The 21,149-nt window shown below is 44.9% G+C and overlaps 1 protein-coding gene across 1 annotated transcript in view; it reads left to right on the forward strand.

Moving 5' to 3' along the window:
• Window positions 1-24: 24 nt before the first annotated feature.
• Window positions 25-21,149, forward strand: part of CATSPERD (cation channel sperm associated auxiliary subunit delta) — a 41,429-nt gene continuing 20,304 nt past the window's right edge. Inside the window, exons 1-10 of the mRNA XM_036459525.2 lie at window positions 25-731; window positions 3,011-3,065; window positions 4,767-4,843; window positions 8,249-8,321; window positions 9,537-9,651; window positions 12,379-12,446; window positions 13,918-14,034; window positions 17,539-17,622; window positions 18,904-19,054; window positions 20,303-20,398. Coding sequence (XP_036315418.1) covers window positions 658-731; window positions 3,011-3,065; window positions 4,767-4,843; window positions 8,249-8,321; window positions 9,537-9,651; window positions 12,379-12,446; window positions 13,918-14,034; window positions 17,539-17,622; window positions 18,904-19,054; window positions 20,303-20,398 — 910 coding nt within the window. The 5' untranslated portion in view covers window positions 25-657. The remainder of the gene's footprint in view (window positions 732-3,010; window positions 3,066-4,766; window positions 4,844-8,248; window positions 8,322-9,536; window positions 9,652-12,378; window positions 12,447-13,917; window positions 14,035-17,538; window positions 17,623-18,903; window positions 19,055-20,302; window positions 20,399-21,149) is intronic.

Here is a 21,149-nt window from a genome sequence, read left to right on the forward strand (position 1 = left end):
GTGCCCGGGGGGCGGGGTCCCGGAAAGAAGAATTGAGCGGACTGAGGCTTGGAAGAAAGTGGAGGCGGGGCCTGGAAAGGGGGCGGGGTTCAAGGTCCCTCCACAAATCCACCTCTTCCAGCCAACCAGCTGGCACCTGCCAGGCCTCTTCGGGTCACGTGGAGGTGAGCACGCGCTTTCACCCGCAGGAAAAGGACCAACTGTGGCTGAAAGTGAACCTTCGGGAACATGTGGAGAGCCTCGTGCACACGTGGGCGCTGACAGGGCGTGCGAGTGATGGGCGCATGCTCAGGCTCCTGGTGGGTGAATTCGAACTTCCTCGGGAGACACTGCGCTCAAGCTGAAGCTGTCAACGCGCACCCGCGACCCCGCGCGCACGCCCAAGCTCTCCGGACCGTTTCGGGGGACAACGCGCGCATGCTCAGACGCCAATGAGCCAGTGAGCGCATGCGCGTGTGCCTGCATGGGCGTGTCAGGTTCCTGAAGGGGGTGTGTTGAGGTGGGTGGATTTAGGCTTCCCAGGAGTCAAGGTGCGCATGCTCAGGACCCCTGGCGGCACCCGAAGCGGTGCTCAGGCTCTCTTCTGCGCATGCCCAGACTGTGAAGCAACATAGCGGCGGTTGAAGACAGCAGTGGTGGCGGCGTGCCTCTAACCTGATGCTGCTGTTGATGCTAGTCGCCATAGCGTCCTTGGGGCTCTGCTCGCGGGCCGGAGCTCAGCCGCTGTGCCGGTGCGGCCGCCCTTCCGGGTTTGGGGTGCTGTCAGGGGTCGGGAAGGAAGGTTGACTCCTCTGAGTGGAAGCCTGGACGGAATCCCGGAAGGATGGAGGTTTCCCAGTTTATTCTTCTAGAAATCAAACGTGATTCCTCCCCTTCTCTCACCCCATTCTAACCTATCCAGTCCATCCCCAAGTCCTCTTGTTGCCACTTCGAAACTTTGGACTGTTCCAGCCCTTCAAGCCACTTCCGCGGCCACCACCCTAGACTGTGCCTTCCTATCCATCATTCACGCAGGCAGCCAGAGGAATTGATAAACTAATTAGATCTCGTCATTCCTTTTCTCTGGTTCTCTGTGACACCCGGAATAAAACCCGAGTTCCTTGAGCAGCCTGCATTTCCTCGCATGATCTGGCCCCAGGTTTCTCAACAGCAGCGCAGCTGACATGTAGGGCCTGATCATTCTCTGAAGTGGGACCGCCCTGTGCACTGTTGGATGTTGAGAAGCATCCCTGGCCTCCATCCACTAGATGCCAGGTGTACCTACTTCCCCAGGCTTTACCCATCAATAAAAAAATGTCTCTAGGTGTTGCCAAGTGTTCCTAGGGATTTTACAACCACCAATCTGGTCCCTGCCCATGAAGTCACCGCTGTGGATACACTGTCCCTGAACACGCCAGACCAGATTCAGCTTTGGGGGTGGGAGAGACTTGGTGCAAACTATTTCCTCCGATGGTATGCTTTGCTTCCAGGTTTCTCCATGGCTTTTTCCTCATCCATCAGATCTCAATCCCGACTTAAAAGAATACTTCCTCATTTAAATCCCCCCTCCTCACATCTGCCTTTTACTATCAATCACTAACTTGTTATTTTCTGTTGACAATTTTTTTCTTCTGTTGCTGTCACTAGAAATAATAGCTCCACGAGTGTAGAATGTTTATTTTATTCGATCAATACCTAGAACATTATTAGGTTTCAGTAACTGTTATATTAGTGAAGGCTATGCAAGGTGCTATACGAGCTAAACAGAAGCTATAAAGCCCAGTTCTTGTCTTTGGGAAGCTCTGGCTAGAAGTGAGCTGTCACATTCAGCAGGGCCCTGTTTGATGATGAAATGCTGAATGTGTGCTTTGGTGCTTGGCCTCATTTCATCTTTACTAGTGATTCATTAACCTTGTAGGGTTGTGAAAACAGATCCCTCGAAATGAAAGACACACAGGTCTAAAGATACATAGCTAGTCCATGTGGAGTAGGGTTTTCCAGTAAGATTTATTAAGAGGATTTGTTTCAAAGCCTGTAAAGATTTCATCTAACTCTTCTACTTCTCCATACGAGTGAGTTCTCACAATGTGGTGCTGGGTCAGCAGGAATAGCAAGACCTGGGAATTTGTTACAACTGCAAGTCCCTGGATCGTCAGGTGAGGCCTAGCCATAGAAAGTTTACCAAGCCCTCTATTTTTAAAAAAATATATTTTATTGATTTTGTACAGAGAGAAAGAGAGAAAGATAGAGAGCTAGAAACATCGATGAGAGAGTCATCGATCAGCTGCCTTTGCACCCCCCCCACTGGGGATATGCCCGCAACCAAGGTACATGTCCTTGACTGGAATCGAACCCGGGACCCTTCAATCCGCAGGCCGACGCTCTATCCACTGAGCCAAACCGGTTTCGGCTACCAAGCCTCTAGGTGCTTTCAGCACACATCCAAGATTGAGACCCTCTGCTGTGAGGCATACCAACATACTTCCAGCCACCAACACTCCACATATACAAAAAGAAGACAAAAAACGATGAAGTAGGAATTCTTTTTAAAAAAATATATTTTATTGATTTTTTTTTTTACAAAGAGGAAGAGAGAGGGATAGAGAGCTAGAAACATCGATGAGAGAGAAACATCAATCAGCTGCCTCTTGCACACCCACTACTGGGGATGTGCCTGCAACCAACGTACATGCCCTTGACCAGAATCGAACCCAGGACCTTTCAGTCCGCAGGCCGACGCTCTATCCACTGAGCCAAACTGGTTTCAGCTGAAGTAGGAATTCTTAAGCTTCCTGATCTGGGGTCTGCAAATGGGTCTTTATGAGCACTTGGAAATATCTCCATTTTGGGGTATCCATGTGTCTCTGTGAGAGAGGAGGACCCCCAGTTTAATTAGATTTTCCAGGGGCTCCATAACCTGAAAAGCATCAAGAGCAGGTACTTCAGAGTTAACCTGGAGACAGTCTGGTGGGAGTCATGCTGAACATACAATAAGCATTGACAGAAGGTCTCTCTTGTTGCTTACCTCTAGGGTTCGCACAGTGAGGACAGGAAAGGCACTTAAAGATGGCCATCAAACTCCAAGGGTATGTGATTCCATATTTAATATTCAGTCTTTGCTTTTATCTAATAACTAGATCAGAATATTTCCCAGTATTTTTGTGGTGCCCGTGTTGTATTAGATATACAACATTAATCTTTACCATTGCACTTTGAAATAAAGGATTTATCTTTCCCATTTCACTAAAAAAGTAGAGATCCAAGTAACCTGGACAAAGCCAGGAGACAGAAGTGGGTTTAGAAATCAGATCACCAGTGTTCTATTTGATAAGAGATTTTAAAATCTGCAATAACAGTAAAGCAACAAGCAGACTGTAAAATTACAGCAGGGAGAGTAGGGAGATCTGGGGGAGATAAGAGATCAACCGAAGGACTTGTATACATGCATGTAAGTACAACTAATGGACACAAAACTCTGGGGAGGGAGGGTATGTGGGGGGGCAATGTTAAAATATGTACACAGATAATAATTTAATAAATACAAATAAATAAATAAATAAATAAATAATAAAATAAAATAAAATCTGCAATAGCATGGGAAGCAAATTTGTTTATATTTGTTTATATGATACTAGAGGCCCGATGCACAAAATTTGTGCGTGTAGTGGGAGGGGGTCCTCTCAGCCCAGCTCCACCCTCTTCAATCCTGAACCCCTAGGGGGATGTCCGACTGCTGGTTTAGGCCCAATCCTGGGGATCAAACCAGCAATCAGACATTCCTCTCACAATCTGGGACCACTGGCTCTTAACTCACTTGCCTGCCAGATCACTCTTAACTGCTGTTCCCCCCCCCCCCGCCCCGCCAGCCTGATCACTCCTAACTGCCTCTGCCTGCCAGCCTGATTGCCCTTAACTGTCCCCACCCCGCCAGCCTGATCACTCCTAACTGCCACCACCCCAACAGCCTAGTCACCCCTTTCTGCCTCCTTTTGCCAGCCTGGTCACCCTCAACTGTCCCCTTGCCAGTTTGGTCACCCCACACAGCCTGCTTTTCAGTCATTTGATCATCTCTCACTAACCCCCCTGCCGGCCTAGTTGCCCTACACAGCCTGCTGTTCGGTTGTTACTGTGTCCAGGACAATTTGCATATTCTTCTATTATTAGTATAGATAGTACAACACGTGTACCTAAAACACATGAAGAAATTGGGGTAATGAGATCACAATACAATATACAGATGATGTATTATAGAATTATACATTCAAAAGCTATAAATTTTATTAACCAATGTCACCCTAATAAATTCAATTTAAAAATAAAATGTATGAAGAAAAAATATTTCACTTGTTAAAATAAATTACCTATTGATATTACATCATTCGTGAAGAGGTGACAGCATTTCTAAATAATCTCAAAGTGGCTGGTTTCTAACCTGTTAGCTTTACAATTTGTCCTCTCGCCTCTAATAACTAACAATCTGGACATAAAAAAAGAACATGTGGAATGAAATGTGTTATGAATTAGCTTAAGAATATTTTTTCACTCTTTATTTTGAAATGATAGATTCATCACAGGTTGCAGAAATAGTTTCGAAACATCCCAGGCACCCTATACTTGGTGACATGTGACATAACCACAGTGTAATATCAAAACAGGAAAATGATATTGATACAGTGAACCTGCTTACTTCAGAGTTCACCTTTACATTTTCAATATTTCACATTAGGATACTGTTTTCATCAAGTGTTTATTATTACTGATATTAAGTTTTGCGACTATATGCCCAGAATGTCCTGTATTCTTCATCTGTGACAACACGCTTGATTAAACATCCTTGCAAGAAAAACTTAGCCCTGTTTCTAGGGTAAGTAACCATTTTATGGATTGTTACCATTATTTTTATTAAAAATGTTTTATTAAGATTCCTCCTCATTGATTCATTCAACAAAGGTTAAGGAAGATGGGTCTGTCCTGTGTTGGTAGATACTAGCCTTCAGGGAGTCCACAGTTGGGATGGAAGTCAGAGGAAGAGAGAGAAAGAGAACAGAGAGTACTTAATTCCAGTGCACTTTGCCCAATAAAAGTCATGTTTAGCCTGGCTGGTGTTGCTCAGTGGTAGAACATTGACTTATGAACCAGAAGGTTGAGGTCAGGGCACATGCCCGGTTTGCGAGTCCAATCCCCAGTTTGATGAGTGTAGGAGGCAGCCAATCAATGATTCTCTCTTATCGTTGTTTTTTTTTTTTTTCCTCTCTCTCTCTCTCTCCCTCTCCCTTCCTCTCTGAAATCAATTAAAAAAATATACATATATATTTAAAGCCATGTTTACCATCTGAACATTTTCTGGTCCCTGTGGGTCAGCATCAGTATGCTTTCAATAGGCCAGAGAGATCCTTTCTAAAAACTCAGAATAGTCTTCATTTGGTCTCTATTGAATGGCCTGTATCCTAATCAGATTCTTTTGTTTAGGCACTCTTTCTTAAGCCCTTTCAATGGTTCCTGCCATTTGGGTCCCAGTTGGGCTCTGTAAAGGAATTGCCCCAGTGTTATCTATAACCAACCACTTTTCATTAGCAATTAGCAGGATGTTCAAGATAGCCTGTGAGTATGCCCAGTTTGGATGGTGAATGGGAAAAAATGGAGTTGATAAGATGTGCCATTTTCTGAGGATCCTACCCATATGAAGGGTTGGAATTCTTCAAATTCAATAAATCTGAAGTAGGAAATTGAGTATGGGGCAGCAGTGGCCAGCAGGCTTGCCTCCCTAGTTTATTCTTTTTTTTTTAATATTGATTTTTTTACAGAGAGGAAGGGAGAGAAAGAGGGACAGAGAGCTAGAAACATCGATGAGAGAGAAACATTGACCAGCTATTAGGGAGAAGTTTTGAAGCCAGTTCTCTTCTCTGCACCATTAGTTTGGTTCCCTTTTTTCTTTTTGTTGAATCCTCATTGTATAAAGTACAGACACCTGGACATTTCCCTGGCCATTGGCAAAACAATTCCAACTGCATGATGGTGTAATTTAAGGAACCACTTAGAGGTCATTTTTCCTTGAGGTCTAAAGTATGCATAGGCCAAGCAGTGTTACAATAAAAAAACCAATCCCTTCTTAGTCATTGGATCATAGCTGTACATAGATTAATCTACTAAAATCTGGCCCAGTGGGCTCCCTTCAGGAGACAACAAAAGAACAACCTCTGGTGGCACAAAAGTACAAACCCAAAACCATAGCCATAGAAAGACTCCAGACAAAGTGGGAACACGTGAAAAAAGCTTGGGTCCATAATTCTGTTAGTTCAAATGAGCACTCATAAGCAGGTCCTAGCTGCTTATCTCTTGCCAACCAATATGACAAGTGGTTCTAACTGGATCCAGGTACATGAAGCCCAAGCACAGGGAAAGAAGACCCCCCCCCCCCCCCGTGTGCATGCCAGTTCAACTTACTTAGTCGTGCAGTCCATCTGCTGATGCTTTGAAAAGGAGTGTAGCGAACTTCTTTGAGAAAAACTCTCGGCAGCTGCTGGGAAGCCCCCACAGTCCTCCCAGGGTCAGCCTACCACAGGCTGCTGGGACCTTAGCCCAGGCCCTCCAGGACTTACTGAGGTCCATGCTGTCTCATTTGGGTCACCAAAACTATAACAAACACAGGTTTGGCTGCCTGCCAAAATGAAAGACAGCCTCCTGAGACAGGTGCTATCACAAAAGGAAAGAGGTTTATTCAGGTGCTGTGACCTGGGAGGATGATTGACTCCCATCTCAAAGACAATCCCCCCTACCTGTTCAAGCCCACTGTTTTTGTAGGAATAGGGAGGGGAAGGCTTTTTCTTCCCTATCCAGTTATCTTCCTAGCTTTTGGCACACTCGGGTCCCATCCATTCATCTTTCTAGCTTTTTTATTTTATTATTATTATTATTATTATTATTATTTTTTTTAAAGATCTTGTTTCATATATATTGATTTTTTAAAGTGATATTTTTTTAAAAATATATATTTTATTGATTTTTTACAGAGAGGAAGGGAGAGAGATAGAGAGCTAGAAACGTCGATGAGAGAGGAACATCAACCAGCTGCCTCTTGCACACCCCCTACTGGGGATGTGCCCACAACCAATGTACATGCCCCTGACCAGAATCGAACCCGGGACCTTTCAGTCTGCAGACCAACGCTCTACCACTGAGCCAAACCGGTTTCGGCATCATCTTTCTAGCTTTTTTAGTTGTTGTTATTCCACACCCAAGAATTTTTTTTTCATTGATTTTTTTAGACTGGAAAAGAAGGGGAGAAATATAGAGAAACATCAGTGTGAGAGAGACATATTGATCAGTTTCCTCCCCCCCCGCGCCCCAACTGGGGTTCTGGATTGAGCCTGCAACTAAGGCATGTGCCCTTGACTGGAATTGAACCCGTGAATCATCAGTCCACAGGCTGACACTCTAACCATTGAGTAAACAAGCTAGGGCCATCTTTCTATCTTTTGGTGCATTCGGGCCCTGTCTTTCTAGCTTTTGGCATGTTCAGGCCCTCATCCATATATCTTTATAGATTTTGGCACATTAGTGTGCCATCTTGACCAATGGGGAAGACTGGCTGGCACTCTCTGTCTATAGTATCAGAGTTAGTGGAGAGTGGAGTGAAGCGGGGGCTAGGCCCATCTCCCTACACTGGATACAGCCTTTGCACATCACGGGGAGCCCCTTGGAGTCCACAGGGTGCCTTGGATGCTAGCAAGCCTGCATCCTCCACACAGCCCCCATACACCCTGGCCCTGCAAAGTGGCCAGTCAACCCACACCCTGCCGTTGGCTGCCTGTACTTTGACTGACTGTCTATGGTAACAACATGGTCACACTTATTTATTTATTAATATCACATGAGGATATTTTTACAATGATTTTTAGAAAGAGTGGAAGGGAGGGGGAGAGTCAGAGAGAGAGAAACATCGATGTGAGAGGGACACATCAATTGGTTGCCTCCCACAATGTCCTGACCAGGGCCAGGGATCAAGCCTGGCAATGTATCCATGTGTCCCTAGGAAAGCCAAATGGTAGGGCTGGTCACACTTTTAAAATAATGTTATTTCAAGAAATTTAATACTCATGCAAAAATAGATAGATGGATGGACAGATAGGTAAATAGATGGGCAGAATCTAAGTTGTTCCTTATTTTTTTAAAGGGATTTTGATATGTGTAACATTTTTAGAGTGACTGCCATTGTCTTTCTTTCCCCTTGTGTAAAATTCTCCTAATTTAACTGTTTTATTTATTTCAGACGACAACTTTTTTTCACGGCAGAGAACTTTGAGGGTAGTCTTTCTCCATTGTCCATCCCTCCATCAATGCAGGTAGTTATTATATGGGACAATCTGAAAGATGCTTGAAATACGTAATACTAGGTGTAAAGGTATAATTTGGAAATATCACACTAGTTTGTTTTTTTGTTCATTTGAAGTTTATTTTACAAAAAAAAAAATGTATCTCTTTAAGATTGATAGTTTCTAAGCCAAAAGAAGAGGGTTCATTCTATTCTGTCCCTACTACCGAAATGGTACCCCCTTTTCCCGAAAAAGGAAGCAGAATTGTCACCAGTGCTTCCTACAATTGGTTGTGTGTGGGGAACAGATAGATTACATGCACTAATTCCAGGGCCTCCCTAAATTGTCCTAACCAAAACAGAAAGACCTTTACCCTCTTAGTAACTATCTCGAGAAATTCTACCGTTAGCACCTATGCCAAAGTAGTTTTGCCATCTACCAATGTTTCTTGGAAGCAATAGTTATGCTCATCATTTATGCTCCTCATTTATCACTTATCTTTAGGCTTTATCCTTGGGGAAGGATTTGTTGCTGTTATTTTGTTTTTATTTCTCTGGAAAGAGAAACATGGATGTGTTGTTCCACTTACATGCATTCATTGGTTGATTCCTGTATGTGCCCTGACCTGGATCTAATATGCAGCCTTGGCATATTGGGATAATTGCTCTAACCAAGTGAGCTACAGTATCTGGCCAGAGCCTCCTCAGAAAAGATTTGTTTTTTATATTTTGGGTTTTTTCTTTTGTCATTAATCCTCACCCAAGGATATTTTTTTCCATTGATTTTTTTTTTTAAGAGAGTAGGAGGAAGAGAGGAAGAGAAGAAGGGAGGGAAGGAGAGAAAGAGAAACATCTATGTGAAACATATCAATTGGTTGCCTTCTGCACACTCTCCAACCAGGGCTGGGGACTGAACCTGCGACCCAGGTATGTGCACTTGACTGGGAATCAAACTCATGACCCCTTGAGGTGCAGGCTGACACTATAACCCCTGAACTATACCAGCCAGGGCTCAGAGAAGGTTTTGATGAGGGAGAGAACTTAGCTGTCTGAGGCCACCAAACACTGATTTCAACCTCCCAGTTTTGGTTTCAGCTTACCCCAGGAAACATAGTCCCCAATATGGAGGAACCGAACAGCTCCTGTTGGCACAAATGTTTCTTGGATGTGTGTCTAGAAGTATTGCTTCCCAAATTGATATCCAAAAAGAGGTGTTTATTGATATTATGTATGTCATTATTTATAGGTTGGCAAACCAGAAGTAACATCAGCACATTTTGCTGATCTTTCATTGCTGTTAGTAGTGAATAAAAAAGTCTATGTTTATAATATTAAAAAGCGTATCTGGACTGCATCGACAGGTATATATTCTTTTTATGTGTTTTATTTTTTTATTTTTATTTTTATTTTTTTTACATTTTTTTATTAACTTGTTAACCGGGGAGTTCCCTTTTTAATTATGCAACCTGTTATGGGCGCGTACTCTTTCACTAGGACGTCACGCCTGGAGGACTTAATTTCATATTATTATTTTTTTTCTATTTATACTTAATTAAAATAAATGATATATATGTATTTTCATTTATTTATATATAAAGCACAAAGGAAAATACAAAATTACAAAAATAGAAAAGAATACCAACAAAAAAATGGAAACATTGAATTAAAAAATTATAAATTTTACAAACAATTATAAAGATTACAAAAAATATATATTGTCCTTCTCAGGGCGCAACATATATTTCCAGGACGTATTTATACATCCTACCCGTTCCCGATATTGTTTACGTTTGACGTATTTATACGTCCCACTCGGTTAACAGGTATTAAATTATTATCTGTGTACATATTTTAACATTGCCCCCCTCCATACATATGTGTTTTTTGTTTGTTTTTCTTAACTGATTTGAGGCAGGGGAAAGGAGGGAGAGAGGAGGAAAAAAACATCGATGAGTAGCCTCCACATGCGGGGATCAAACCTGCAACCTGGGTATGTGCCCTGACCAGGAACTGAACCAACCAACTCTTGTTGTATGAGATGACACCCCAACTAGCTGAGCCACCCTGGCCAGGGCCTTTTTGTATTTTTTAAATTTCATTTGAGTTCAGCCAACCTCAGAGAAATGGTTATTAATTTCGGAAGGACAAACCATACCGTTATGTGGATGTCTGTCCCCGAATGTCACCCTGTCCTTTAAAATTCAAATGGAAGCTGGGCTGAACCCCCATCCACTGCAGATTGCAGTTGTAAGCCAGAGAACCCTTCTCTGGACAAGAACAACTTCTAGATGCTTGGTGACAACATTCCATGGTGCAGAAAGACCACATTTTGTTTATAGTGTCATCGGCCAGTGGACACTCGGATTGCTTCCGTGTTTTAGCTATTGTGCGCAACACTGTTTGAATGTGTGTATGTGTGTGTACACAAATATCTTCCTGAGTCCATGCTTTTTAATTTTTAAATTTTTTTGTATTTCCAGAAGTGGCATTGGATTGGCTCTGATTCCTGGCCACACTCTGAATGAGTGATGTCCACACTGTCCTTCCCCCAGCAGCCCTGCCCAGCTCTTGTGGACTCATGTCTGCGGCTTCTTTTACGGCATCAATCCATCTTACATCTTGTCTTCTTCTTTTCCTGCTGCCTTTCCTTTTCCCTGGCATGATGGTGGTGTCCAAAGAGACCTGCCTTCTCAGGATGTGCCCGAAGGAGGACAGCTTCAGTTTGGTCACTTTGCCTCCAGCAATGTCTGTGGCTTATTAAACCAAGACCCATGTATCTGTCTTCCTGGCAGTTCCGCCGGTCTGCAGAGTTCTCCTCCAGCTCCATATTTCAAATGAATCAACATTCCTATTGGCCTTCTCCACTGCCCAACTTTCACATCCGGGCACAGTAATTGGGAATACCAGGGTGTAGATAACCTTGGTCTCTAATGGTGACCTTTCCTAATTTTACTATTGCTGCCCTTCCGAGTCTCAGCCTTCTCCAGAGTTCTTGGCAGCAGTCTCCGTGTGAATTGGTGACTGAACCAAAGGAAGCTAAGTCTTCAGCAATGTCTTCCTTCATTGTCTGTGTGAAAGTTGCGTATCTCTTCTGTAGTCATCATGTGGTCATTCCATTTTCAGATTCTTTGAGGAAACTCCATGCTGTTTGCTAGTCTTGCACCATTCCCATTCCCAACAGGGTACAAAAGTTCCATTTTCTTCACATTCTCACCAACACTGGTTGTTTTCTGTTTCATGCCAAGCCGAAGTTTCAGCACTTAAAATGGAATCAAAGAACACCTTGGTAAGAGAAGGGAGTTCTTCCTGCAGTTTTGGCATAGTCCTAAAGAGTGTGTGCTCCTCAACTAGGGACAGGCCTGCCCCCAGATGACACTTTGGCAATGTGGGGAGGTATTTTTGGTTGTCCAGATGGAGGGAAGAGCTACATTGAGTCATTAAAGGCAGGGGTGCTGCAAAATGTCCCACAAGCACAGGACAACCCCACAACCAGGAACCATTGGGCCCCACATGTCAATAGCAGGTTACTTAGCCTTGTCCTGATTTCTTGGCTGCAGTCTCCATTTGTTTTTTTGTTTGTTTGTTTGTTTTAATAATTCTTTTTTTTAAAATATATTTTATTGATTTTGTACAGAGAGGAAGGGAGAGAGATAGAGAGCTAGAAACATTGATGAGAGAGAGTCATCGATCAGCTGCCTCTTGCACACCCCCTACTGGGGATATGCCCGCAACCAAGGTACATGCCCTTGACCGGAATCGAACCCGGGTCCCTTCAGTCCCCAAGCCGACACTCTATCCATTGAGCCAAACCGGTCTCGGCTGTTTTAATAATTCTTTATTGTTGAAAGTATTACATATGTCCCCATTTTTCTCCCATTGACCCCCTCCAGCCTGGCCCTACCCCCCCATCTCCCAGGCCTTCAGCACCCTATTGTCTGTGTCCATGGGTTATGTATATGTGCATCCAAGGTCAGTCTCCATTTAAATTAGGGACTGGACCAAAGTAAGCAAAATCTTTAACAGTGTCTAAACCTTTTCTCTGACCTTCAGGTAACTCATATAGTTTCCAAATGATCTTTTTCTTTCAGGCATAAAACACCCTGTTTCACATATTTCTGGTGACAACTGTTGCTATGGTATGCATTTCATTTGCTCGGTGAGTACAGGATATCACTTTTTTTTACTCTGTTCTGAGCACAGATGGAAATAAGGACAGGCGAATCCTTGGGGGTTAGGCCTTTGGACTTGGGCAATGACTGGTGTGGGGGGGCCCTCTGGAGCAACTTTCAGATCAACTGGCTAATACACTAAGAATATATCCATCTACCTTCCATATATATATATATATATATATATATATATATATATATATATGTGTGTGTGTGTGTGTGTGTGTGTGTGTGTGTGTGTGTGTGTGTATAGCAAAGGCAGAAACTTATTGAAGAACAAGTACAGACTCCCACATGGGGAGAAGGAGAGTCCCCCCGCCCCCTTTTTTTGTAATATATTTTATTGATTTTCTACAGAAAGGAAGAGAGAGGGATAGAGAGTTAGAAACATAGATGAGAGAGAATCATCGACCAGCTGCCTCTTGCACACCCCCTACTGGGGATGTGCCCGCAACCAAGGTACATGCCCTTGACCGGAACAGAACCTGGGACCCTTCAGTGCGCAAGCCGACGCTCTATCCACTGAGCCAAACCGGTTTCGGCTTCCTTTTTTTTTTTGAACTTGTTATTTAAAAATAATTATAGACTCTCCAGTAAGTGGAAAAGATTTCCATGTACCCTTCCCACATCTACCACCTTACATAACTGTAGTATCATCCTAAAACTATATTGACATGGACACAATGTATCTAGCATTTTATCACATTGCCACATCACAGAACCATCCTAGCATTGAAATACCAGACTGTATTCTGTCATCCCAAAGCTCCATACCTCCCTGCCCCCATCCCACCCCAACCCTTGTCAACCACTAATCTGTTCCCCATCTCTATAATTTTACCACTTCACGGATGTTATGTAAACGAAACCATACATTATGGGACCTTTGAGGACCAGCTTTTGTCAGCTAAATTCTCTGAAGAGTCATCTAATTTGTTGTATATATCTCTAGTCTTTCCCTTTTCGCTGTCAAGTAATATTCCGTGGTCTGAATGTACCAGGATTTGGTTGCCTCCACTTTTGGGCTATTACAAAAAAAGCTGCTATAGTCACTTATGTACAGATTTTTGTATGTGCATATGTTTTAATTTTTCTGGGATAATTGCCCAGGAGTTTTACTCTTGGCATTGATCTCCCTTTTTTACTGAGATATAATTGACAGAACACTGTAAGTGTACAGTGTGATGATTTGATACATTTATATATTGCAATATGATGACCACTCTAGGGTTACCTGCATCGTGGTACATCATTGCCATTAGTGGGAACCATTAAGATCTAGTTTCTTAGCAACTTGGAATCTTACAGTATAGCATTGCTGTTTATAATCACTGCTGGGCATTAGATCTGCAGGAGTTTGTAGCTATTGGGTGCAAGTTTGTGACCTTCAACAGCATCTCCCCACCCCCAACCCCCAAACCTCCTTTTAAAGTGACTATTCTGTGTGTGTTCTTCCAGGATATGAGTAAATACGTTTTTGCCTATTCTCATGGAGATAAGATATCTGAGGCCAATGTATATTTCTCATATAACTGGGGATACACATTTGTGAAGTATCGCATTTTACAAGGACAGGTATGTGCATTTGCATAAAAAAGTGAACCAAAAAAGTTAAATGTCTTGTGTGTGATTGGAGTAATTAGCGCGCAGTGGGTGAACCAAGGCTTCTGTCTCTCAGGCGGGTAGGGAAAACTCCAGGTCATGAGACCTGGCTAGAGAGATTAGGAGGTTAGGAAGGGAGACAAGAAGTTTTAGATGATAGCACGTTTATGGAATGCTTATAAAAACTAGTGTCAAAGTAAAGGCTGCGCATTAATTATGATATTTAACCCCATGCCCACCTGAAGATCAGTACTCTTATGACCCTGATTTTATAGATGAAAACAGTATTGGGTTGAATTTGTGCGTCCCCTCCTCCCCCCGCAAATTTATGTCCATCCACAACCTCAGAATGTCATTTGACTTGGACATAGGGTCTCTACAGATGTAATTTCTTAAGTCAAGATGGAGTCATAATGGGTTAGGTTGGGCCCTAAATCCAGTGGTTAGTGTCATTGTAAGAGGAGAGGGCACACAGATGCTCACAGAAAAGAAGGCTGTGTATGGGGCTGACACTGAAGAGATGGACACAGTTGCAAGCTAAGGAACTCAGGACTGCTGGCAGCCACCACATGCTCTAAGTCACATGTGTCAAACAAGGCCCGCTGGCCAAATCCGTCCCGCCAGGCCTTGCAATGTGGCCCGCACCGCACTGTCATCACTGCACTCCGCTGCGTTTCCATCTCAATGACAGTTTATGACTGTTCAGTAAACCATTCGGCCCGCGATTTAGGCTGGATTTTAGATTTTGACCCCTTCTCTGATTGAGTTCGACACCCCTACGATGGCGGCCCAGGTTCTTCCTCAGAGCTTCACAAGGAACCAACCCTGCCAACACTTTGATTCCAGGCTCTGCCTTCTAGAAAGGTGACCTTACATTTTTGTTATTTTTAAGCCCTCCTTCCCCCCACCCCGGTATGTGGTATTTTTTGTTTGTTTGTTTGTTTGTTTGTTTGTTTGTTTTGTGGCAGCCCTAGGAAACAGAGGGATGGAGGCTCAGAGAAGCTCAGGGCCTTCACCAAGGCCACACGGCTCGGCACAGCTGAAGCGATCAGGATGTTGAGTAGCTAAGAGAATGAGGATGTTTTATTCTGACTCAGAGAATGGCTATACCCCCAAGGACTTAGGAAGTACGTCCAAAGGAGGGCACACCCAAGTTCTGATCATGTCTCAGATCTGGTTTCTAAGTCCTGCCTAAGAGCCGCAAAGAAGCCTAGAACCTAACCAGCCACATGGTTTTTGAAATATATTTTATTGATTTTTTAAAATATATTTTATTGATTTTTTACAGAGAGGAAGGGAGAGAGATAGCCAGAAACGTCGATGAGAGAGAAACATCGTCCAGTTGCCTCTTGCACACCCCCTACTGGGGATGTGTCCACAACTAAGGTACATGCCCTTGACCGGAATCGAACCCGGGACCTTTCAGTCTGCAAACCGACGCTCTATCACTGAGCCAAACCGGTTTCGGCTATTGATTTTTTTAAAAAATATATTTTTTATTGATTTTTTTACAGAGAGGAAGGGAGAGAGATAGAGAGCCAGAAACATCTATGAGAGAGAGACATCGACCAGCTGCCTCCTGCACATCCCCTACTGGGGATGTGCCCGCAACCAACGTACATGCCCTTGACCGGAATCGAACCTGGGACCCTTCAGTCCACAGGCCGATGTTCTACCGCTGAGCCAAACCGGTTTCGGCTATTTTATTGATTTTTTACAGAGAGGAAGATAGAGAGATAGAGAGCTAGAAACAGCGATGAGAGAGAAACATCGACCAGCTTTCTTGCACACCCCCTACCTGGGATGTGCCCGAAACTAATGTACATGCCCTTGACCAGAATCGAACCCGGGACCTTTCAGTCCGCAGACCGACGCTCTACCACTGAGCGAAACCGGTTTCGGCCCAGCCACATGTTTTAATTTGAAATTAGACCTGGTAGTACCCAGGGGCTGCTGATGTACGCCCCAGAACCCAAAAACTGGAAAACCAGGAAGAGGACAGGAGAAGATGGAGGTCAGAAAGAGAGAGTGGATTTGCCCCTCCTCCAATGGTTTATATATGTATATATCTTACTGATTTTTTACAGAGGGGAAGGGAGAGGGATAGAGAGTTAGAAACATCGATCAGCTACCTCCTGAACACCCCCTCCTAGGGATGTGCCCGCAACCAAGGTACATGCCCTTAACTAGAATCAAACCTGGGACCCTTCAGTCTGCAGGCTGACACTCTATCCACTGAACCAAACCGGTCAGGGACAACTTTTTGTTCTTTTTGCCCCCTGAAGAATTGGGTGATGCCCACCCACACTGGTGAGAGTGGGTCTCCTTTACTCATCTACTGAACCAAATGCTAAGCTCTTCCAGAAACACTCTGTGGACACACTCAGGAACAGTGTTTTACCAGTTCTCCCGGCATCCAAATGGACACTTGGAATTAACCATCACAAGTCCATTCTTGTCAATTTGACATCCATACACATCTCCTTCAACCAGAACCTCCAAATAAAGACACAAACAAGGACAAAGTCTGCCCAACACAATACAGCCATCCTGTGTACAACAACTACAACAACAACAAAAATGCACTACCCCTCCCCAGGAGAGAAGATAAAGTCCTAGAACAATGTTTACTCTTCGTAATGTCCCATCACTTCAATATCAATGATTAATTCAAGAGTCTGCTGTGTGTGTGTGTGTGTGTGTGTGTGTGTGTGTGGTTATTGGTGGTGGTGGAACCCGTGGGAGTGCTTAGGTCGTGAGGGTAAAGCCCTCAGGAATGGGATAAGTGCTCGTACACCAGAGGCCCAGAGAGCTTGCTGGCCCCCTTAGCCTTGTGAGGACAGAGCAAGAAGACTGTGACCCAAAGGAGGGCCCTTGCTTGACCATGCTGGCACCTTGATCTTAGATTTCCAGCCTCCAGAGCTGTGAGGAATAAATGTCTATTGTTTATAAGCCACCCAGGCTGTGGTATTTTGTCACAGCAGCCTGACAGGACTGATACAAAGGGTTAGGGTTTTGACCAATGGATTTGGAGGGGGGCGGAAAGGGGCACACAATTCAGTCCAAAGCGCTGTATATTATGTAACACCTCCCCCCCAAAAAACAGAGGCTTAATAATGAGGACAGTCATCTCTCTTACCTGAAAGATGTCAGTGTGGCCTCATGCTCCAGTGTGGCTGCTGTGCACTCTGCTGGCCAGCCAAACAATGGGGGGTGGGGGGTGCGTGAGGAACCTAGGCAGGAAGGAAGGAGCTAGGCATGCATTCAGCAGCCGGTCACACCACTTTCTCCAACTTCCAACACAAAGCTGTCTTCACTTGGGGTTCTACTGAGGATGCCATATTCATAGAGAATAAATAGATCATAAATTTTAAAGATTTGTCTTCACTTTAGCTTATTGGATACCCTAAAGTTCAATTTACAATAGAATTAAACACGTTTACCATTTATTCACACACAACGTTTTTTGTTTCACAGGCACTACCCGTTGGGTCTTTGGGTGGGGTCTTCAACCTTTACTCCTTGTCACAGATTGGGGTTCTTCTCATCAATCAACAGAAGGTGAGTCACTTGGCCTGGGAAGAATGACCTTAAGTGATCTTTGTCCCAAGCCAGGGTTTTATTAAATGTCACACACTTGGATTTTCATATCTTAAATCTGTTTAGCTTTTTTAAAAAATCCTCACCTGCGGATATTTTTCAATTGATTTTTAGAAAGAGTGGAAGAGAGAGGGAAAGACAGAGAAATATCGCTGTGAGAGAAACACATCGATTGGTTGTCTCCTGCACGCAGCCCTGGCAGAGCCTGAACTGAGGTACATGCCCTTGACCAGAATTGAACCAAGACCCCTCAGTCCACCAACGTTCTATCCACTGAGCCAAACTGGCTAGGACTGAAATCCAGCTAGCTTTTCTTTCACCTATCTGTCTACCTAGCAGTCCCTCCATTCACGCATAAATCCATTCATCCATCCATTTACCTACCTTTCATCCAGAAACCCATTCATCCACACAACCTCCCTCTCCCCCCCCATTTAAACTGCATTAGAAGATAAAATAGCAAATCGGAAAGTGATTAAGTATAGTCAGAACCTGGTATTGCAAAAATTGTGAACTGAGCCGAAACCGGTTTGGCTCAGTGGATAGAGCGTTGGCCTGCAGACTGAAGGGTCCCAGGTTCGATTCAGGTCAAGGGCATGTACCTTGGTTGCGGGCACATCCCCAGTAGGGGGTGTGCAAGAGGCAGCTGATCCATGATGCTCTCTCAGTTTCTAACTCTCTATCCCTCTCTCTTCCTCTCTGTAAAAAATTAACAAAAATATATTTTAAAAAAATTCTTAAACTGTCCATTTAAAAAAAAGAGAGAGAGAGAACTTGGACAACCATACCAAACAATTCAGACTGGACGCCGGAGCCGGCCCTAAAGGGTCACAAGGTGCGAGTGGCTTGATGAAGGAGGCTGTGCACACAGGTGGGTTGGAGGAGAGAAAGGAACTTGAGTAATAACTCAGGAGCAAGGGCGCCAGCTGGGCCTGCCAGAGACTGAGGGAGAGCAAGTACCTCATCTTGCACTGGGGACATCTCCGGTGGACAGTTCTTCGTTGTGAGAATCTGTCCTGTGCACTGCGGGGTGTGGGGCCCCCACTCACCATACCAGGAGCACCCCCAGTGAGACAACCACAGACATCCCCAGACGTGCCAGGTGCCCTCCGGGGGCAGAACCATCCCCTGCTGAGAGCTGCTGGGACAGTTAAGCAAGTTTGAAGAAAGTTTAAATATTGAAGCAGGAGGACATACACCTGCTGCCACTCTGTAATCACGGATGTGGAATGTCTTTCTCAGGCCAAGTTTAAGTACTCGGACTACCCTCTGAACCACAGTTTTGGGCTGCCCTTTGACTACAATAGCACTCTTGATGTCATCATCGCCCCAGGCCAGAAAGGCATCTTGATCTTCTGGTCTGAGAAGAGCCTGCTAGTGTCCCGGAATTCAGGTGAGCGGCCGGGCTGCCATTCAGGTCCCCCTCCAGGTTGGGGAAGCACACATCATTATTTCTTCTCTCCCCATTCTCACTTTGTTGACTGTTATGCCAAGTGCTGCGGTCCCAGAGCACCTCCAGGTATGGTTCTTGGATTCTCAAAGAAAGAACCCAGAGGGCAGGCCGTGGGAGAGATGGGTTTATCAGGTCTTACACGTGGTCCAGCGAACGCCACACTACCTGCCGTCGGTGGAGTTGAGCGGCCACATCCCGTCCGGCCTGCAGATGGGCTACTACCTATTGTTTGCAGCCACCCAGACTCACCCAACACGGGGTTTTATGAAGAACAGAAAGCAAAGGAAACCAGGCCATGCAGGGGAAGGGGGATGCTTTTTAGCATTAGCTGTGTGAACCCAGAACGGCTAGCTGTTTCCTTAACTGAGGAGCTGGCCAGGCTCCCAAAGCCTCATGGTCCACTTACTGATGGCCTTCCATGGTGTTCCCACAGGGGAGAGGGGAGCTGGTTCCCATGGGAAGGGGCCATGTTCCCATTTACCACACACCTCCTAACTGCATCTCCCCGTCCCCCTCCCCTGCCTCGTGGGACCTTCAGGGACACACAGGCAGCAGGTTCTGAAAGTCACCAGATCCGAGGGCAGAGGTCCACGCCTTCAGTCCAGGAACTGCAGACCTTGTTTTGAGGCTGAGGTTAGGGATTCTAGGAGGTGAGCCAGGACCACTCACTTGAGCTTCCCTTGGGCGAGAAAGGAATGGAAGCAGCACAGCTCCTGTAGGTGGCCTAGTGAGGGATCCTGGGAGGGCCCAGGCCCTGGAGCTCCAGCCCGCCAGCTGGCATAGCCAAGGAGCAAAAGGCAGCCCTCCCTGAAGAGGCGCTGTCAGGAGCCTCTGGGCACAGGTGTGGCTGCGAGAGCGCCCACAATCACAGCCAGCTACCCAGCGCCAGTCAGGCCACCTGAGCCCCGTGTTCCCCAGCGTGCAAGAGAGGGGCTCGGGCTGGCCGTCTGAGAGCTTTCCAGAAAGAAAGCACTCTTTTCCCAATGCTTGTTGCCTGAGCACACGTTCTGTGGTGGGCAAGCTTCCAGGCGGTGAAGCAGCTTCCTTAAGCCTAAGGCCCTTTCCGGAGGGTGTGTTACAACATTGCACCTCAGTATTATGTTTTTGTTGAATCTTTATCATTTCACCAGTGGACTCCCCCTTTCAACACAAGCCCAGGTCTCATGATCCTGCCCTGTTGTCTCGTAGGTCAGCTCGTCTTCCCTGTCCAGGTGCAAGAAAAACCTGCCACCTTGTATCCTTCTGTCTTTGATGCCGGCATCACCATCCACGCTGTGGCTGCAAGTGCGTATCCAGCCAGCGGGTAGCTTTCTAGCCGAACTGTCCCTGTAGGTCCTTGGTCATTTTTTAACTGGGCTGTTTGCCTTTTTTATTGTTGAGTTGCAAGTGTTTTTTTTATATATTCTAGATGCAAGGCCCTTATCAAAAATAGGCTCAGCAAATATTTTCTCCCAGTCAATGGCTGGTCTTGCCACTCCTTTAAAAAAAATTATTAAGTACACATCGTTTTCCATGTCTAGAATCTTTCATATTTTCTAAAGAATAATATTCAAATTCCCAACAATGGCATTCAGGTATGTATATCTTGTATCTCATCTGACTGCTCACCACTGCCCTAAGGGATCCCTTTTGTCCACTTAACCCCATGGTTCTCAACCTGGGGACTCTGGCCGATATATGGAGATGGTTGTCATGATTTGGGGGGGGGGGGCGGCTTATGCCTGGTATCTTCTGGGTAGAGGCCAGGGATGCTATCCAACATCACAGAATGCACAGGACAGCCCCCACCACAAAAAACAAACAAACAATGGAGCTTAGGTTGAGAAACCCTCAGTAACATTAGTCTGGTCCTTCCTCTACAAACACCTCACTTTTCTACACCAGAAGCTTTTTTCAAGGCTCAGCTTAAGACTTGCTTCTTCTGAAAACTTCCTTGGCTGTTTTATCGTTATTATTGTTGTTAATCCTCACCCAAGGATGTATTTTCCACTGATTTTTAAAAAAAATATTTTATTGATTTTACACAGAGAGGAAT

Source organism: Pipistrellus kuhlii, unplaced genomic scaffold (genome assembly GCF_014108245.1).
Source record: "Pipistrellus kuhlii isolate mPipKuh1 unplaced genomic scaffold, mPipKuh1.p scaffold_m20_p_30, whole genome shotgun sequence".
In the NCBI taxonomy this organism is placed as follows: domain Eukaryota; kingdom Metazoa; phylum Chordata; class Mammalia; order Chiroptera; family Vespertilionidae; genus Pipistrellus; species Pipistrellus kuhlii.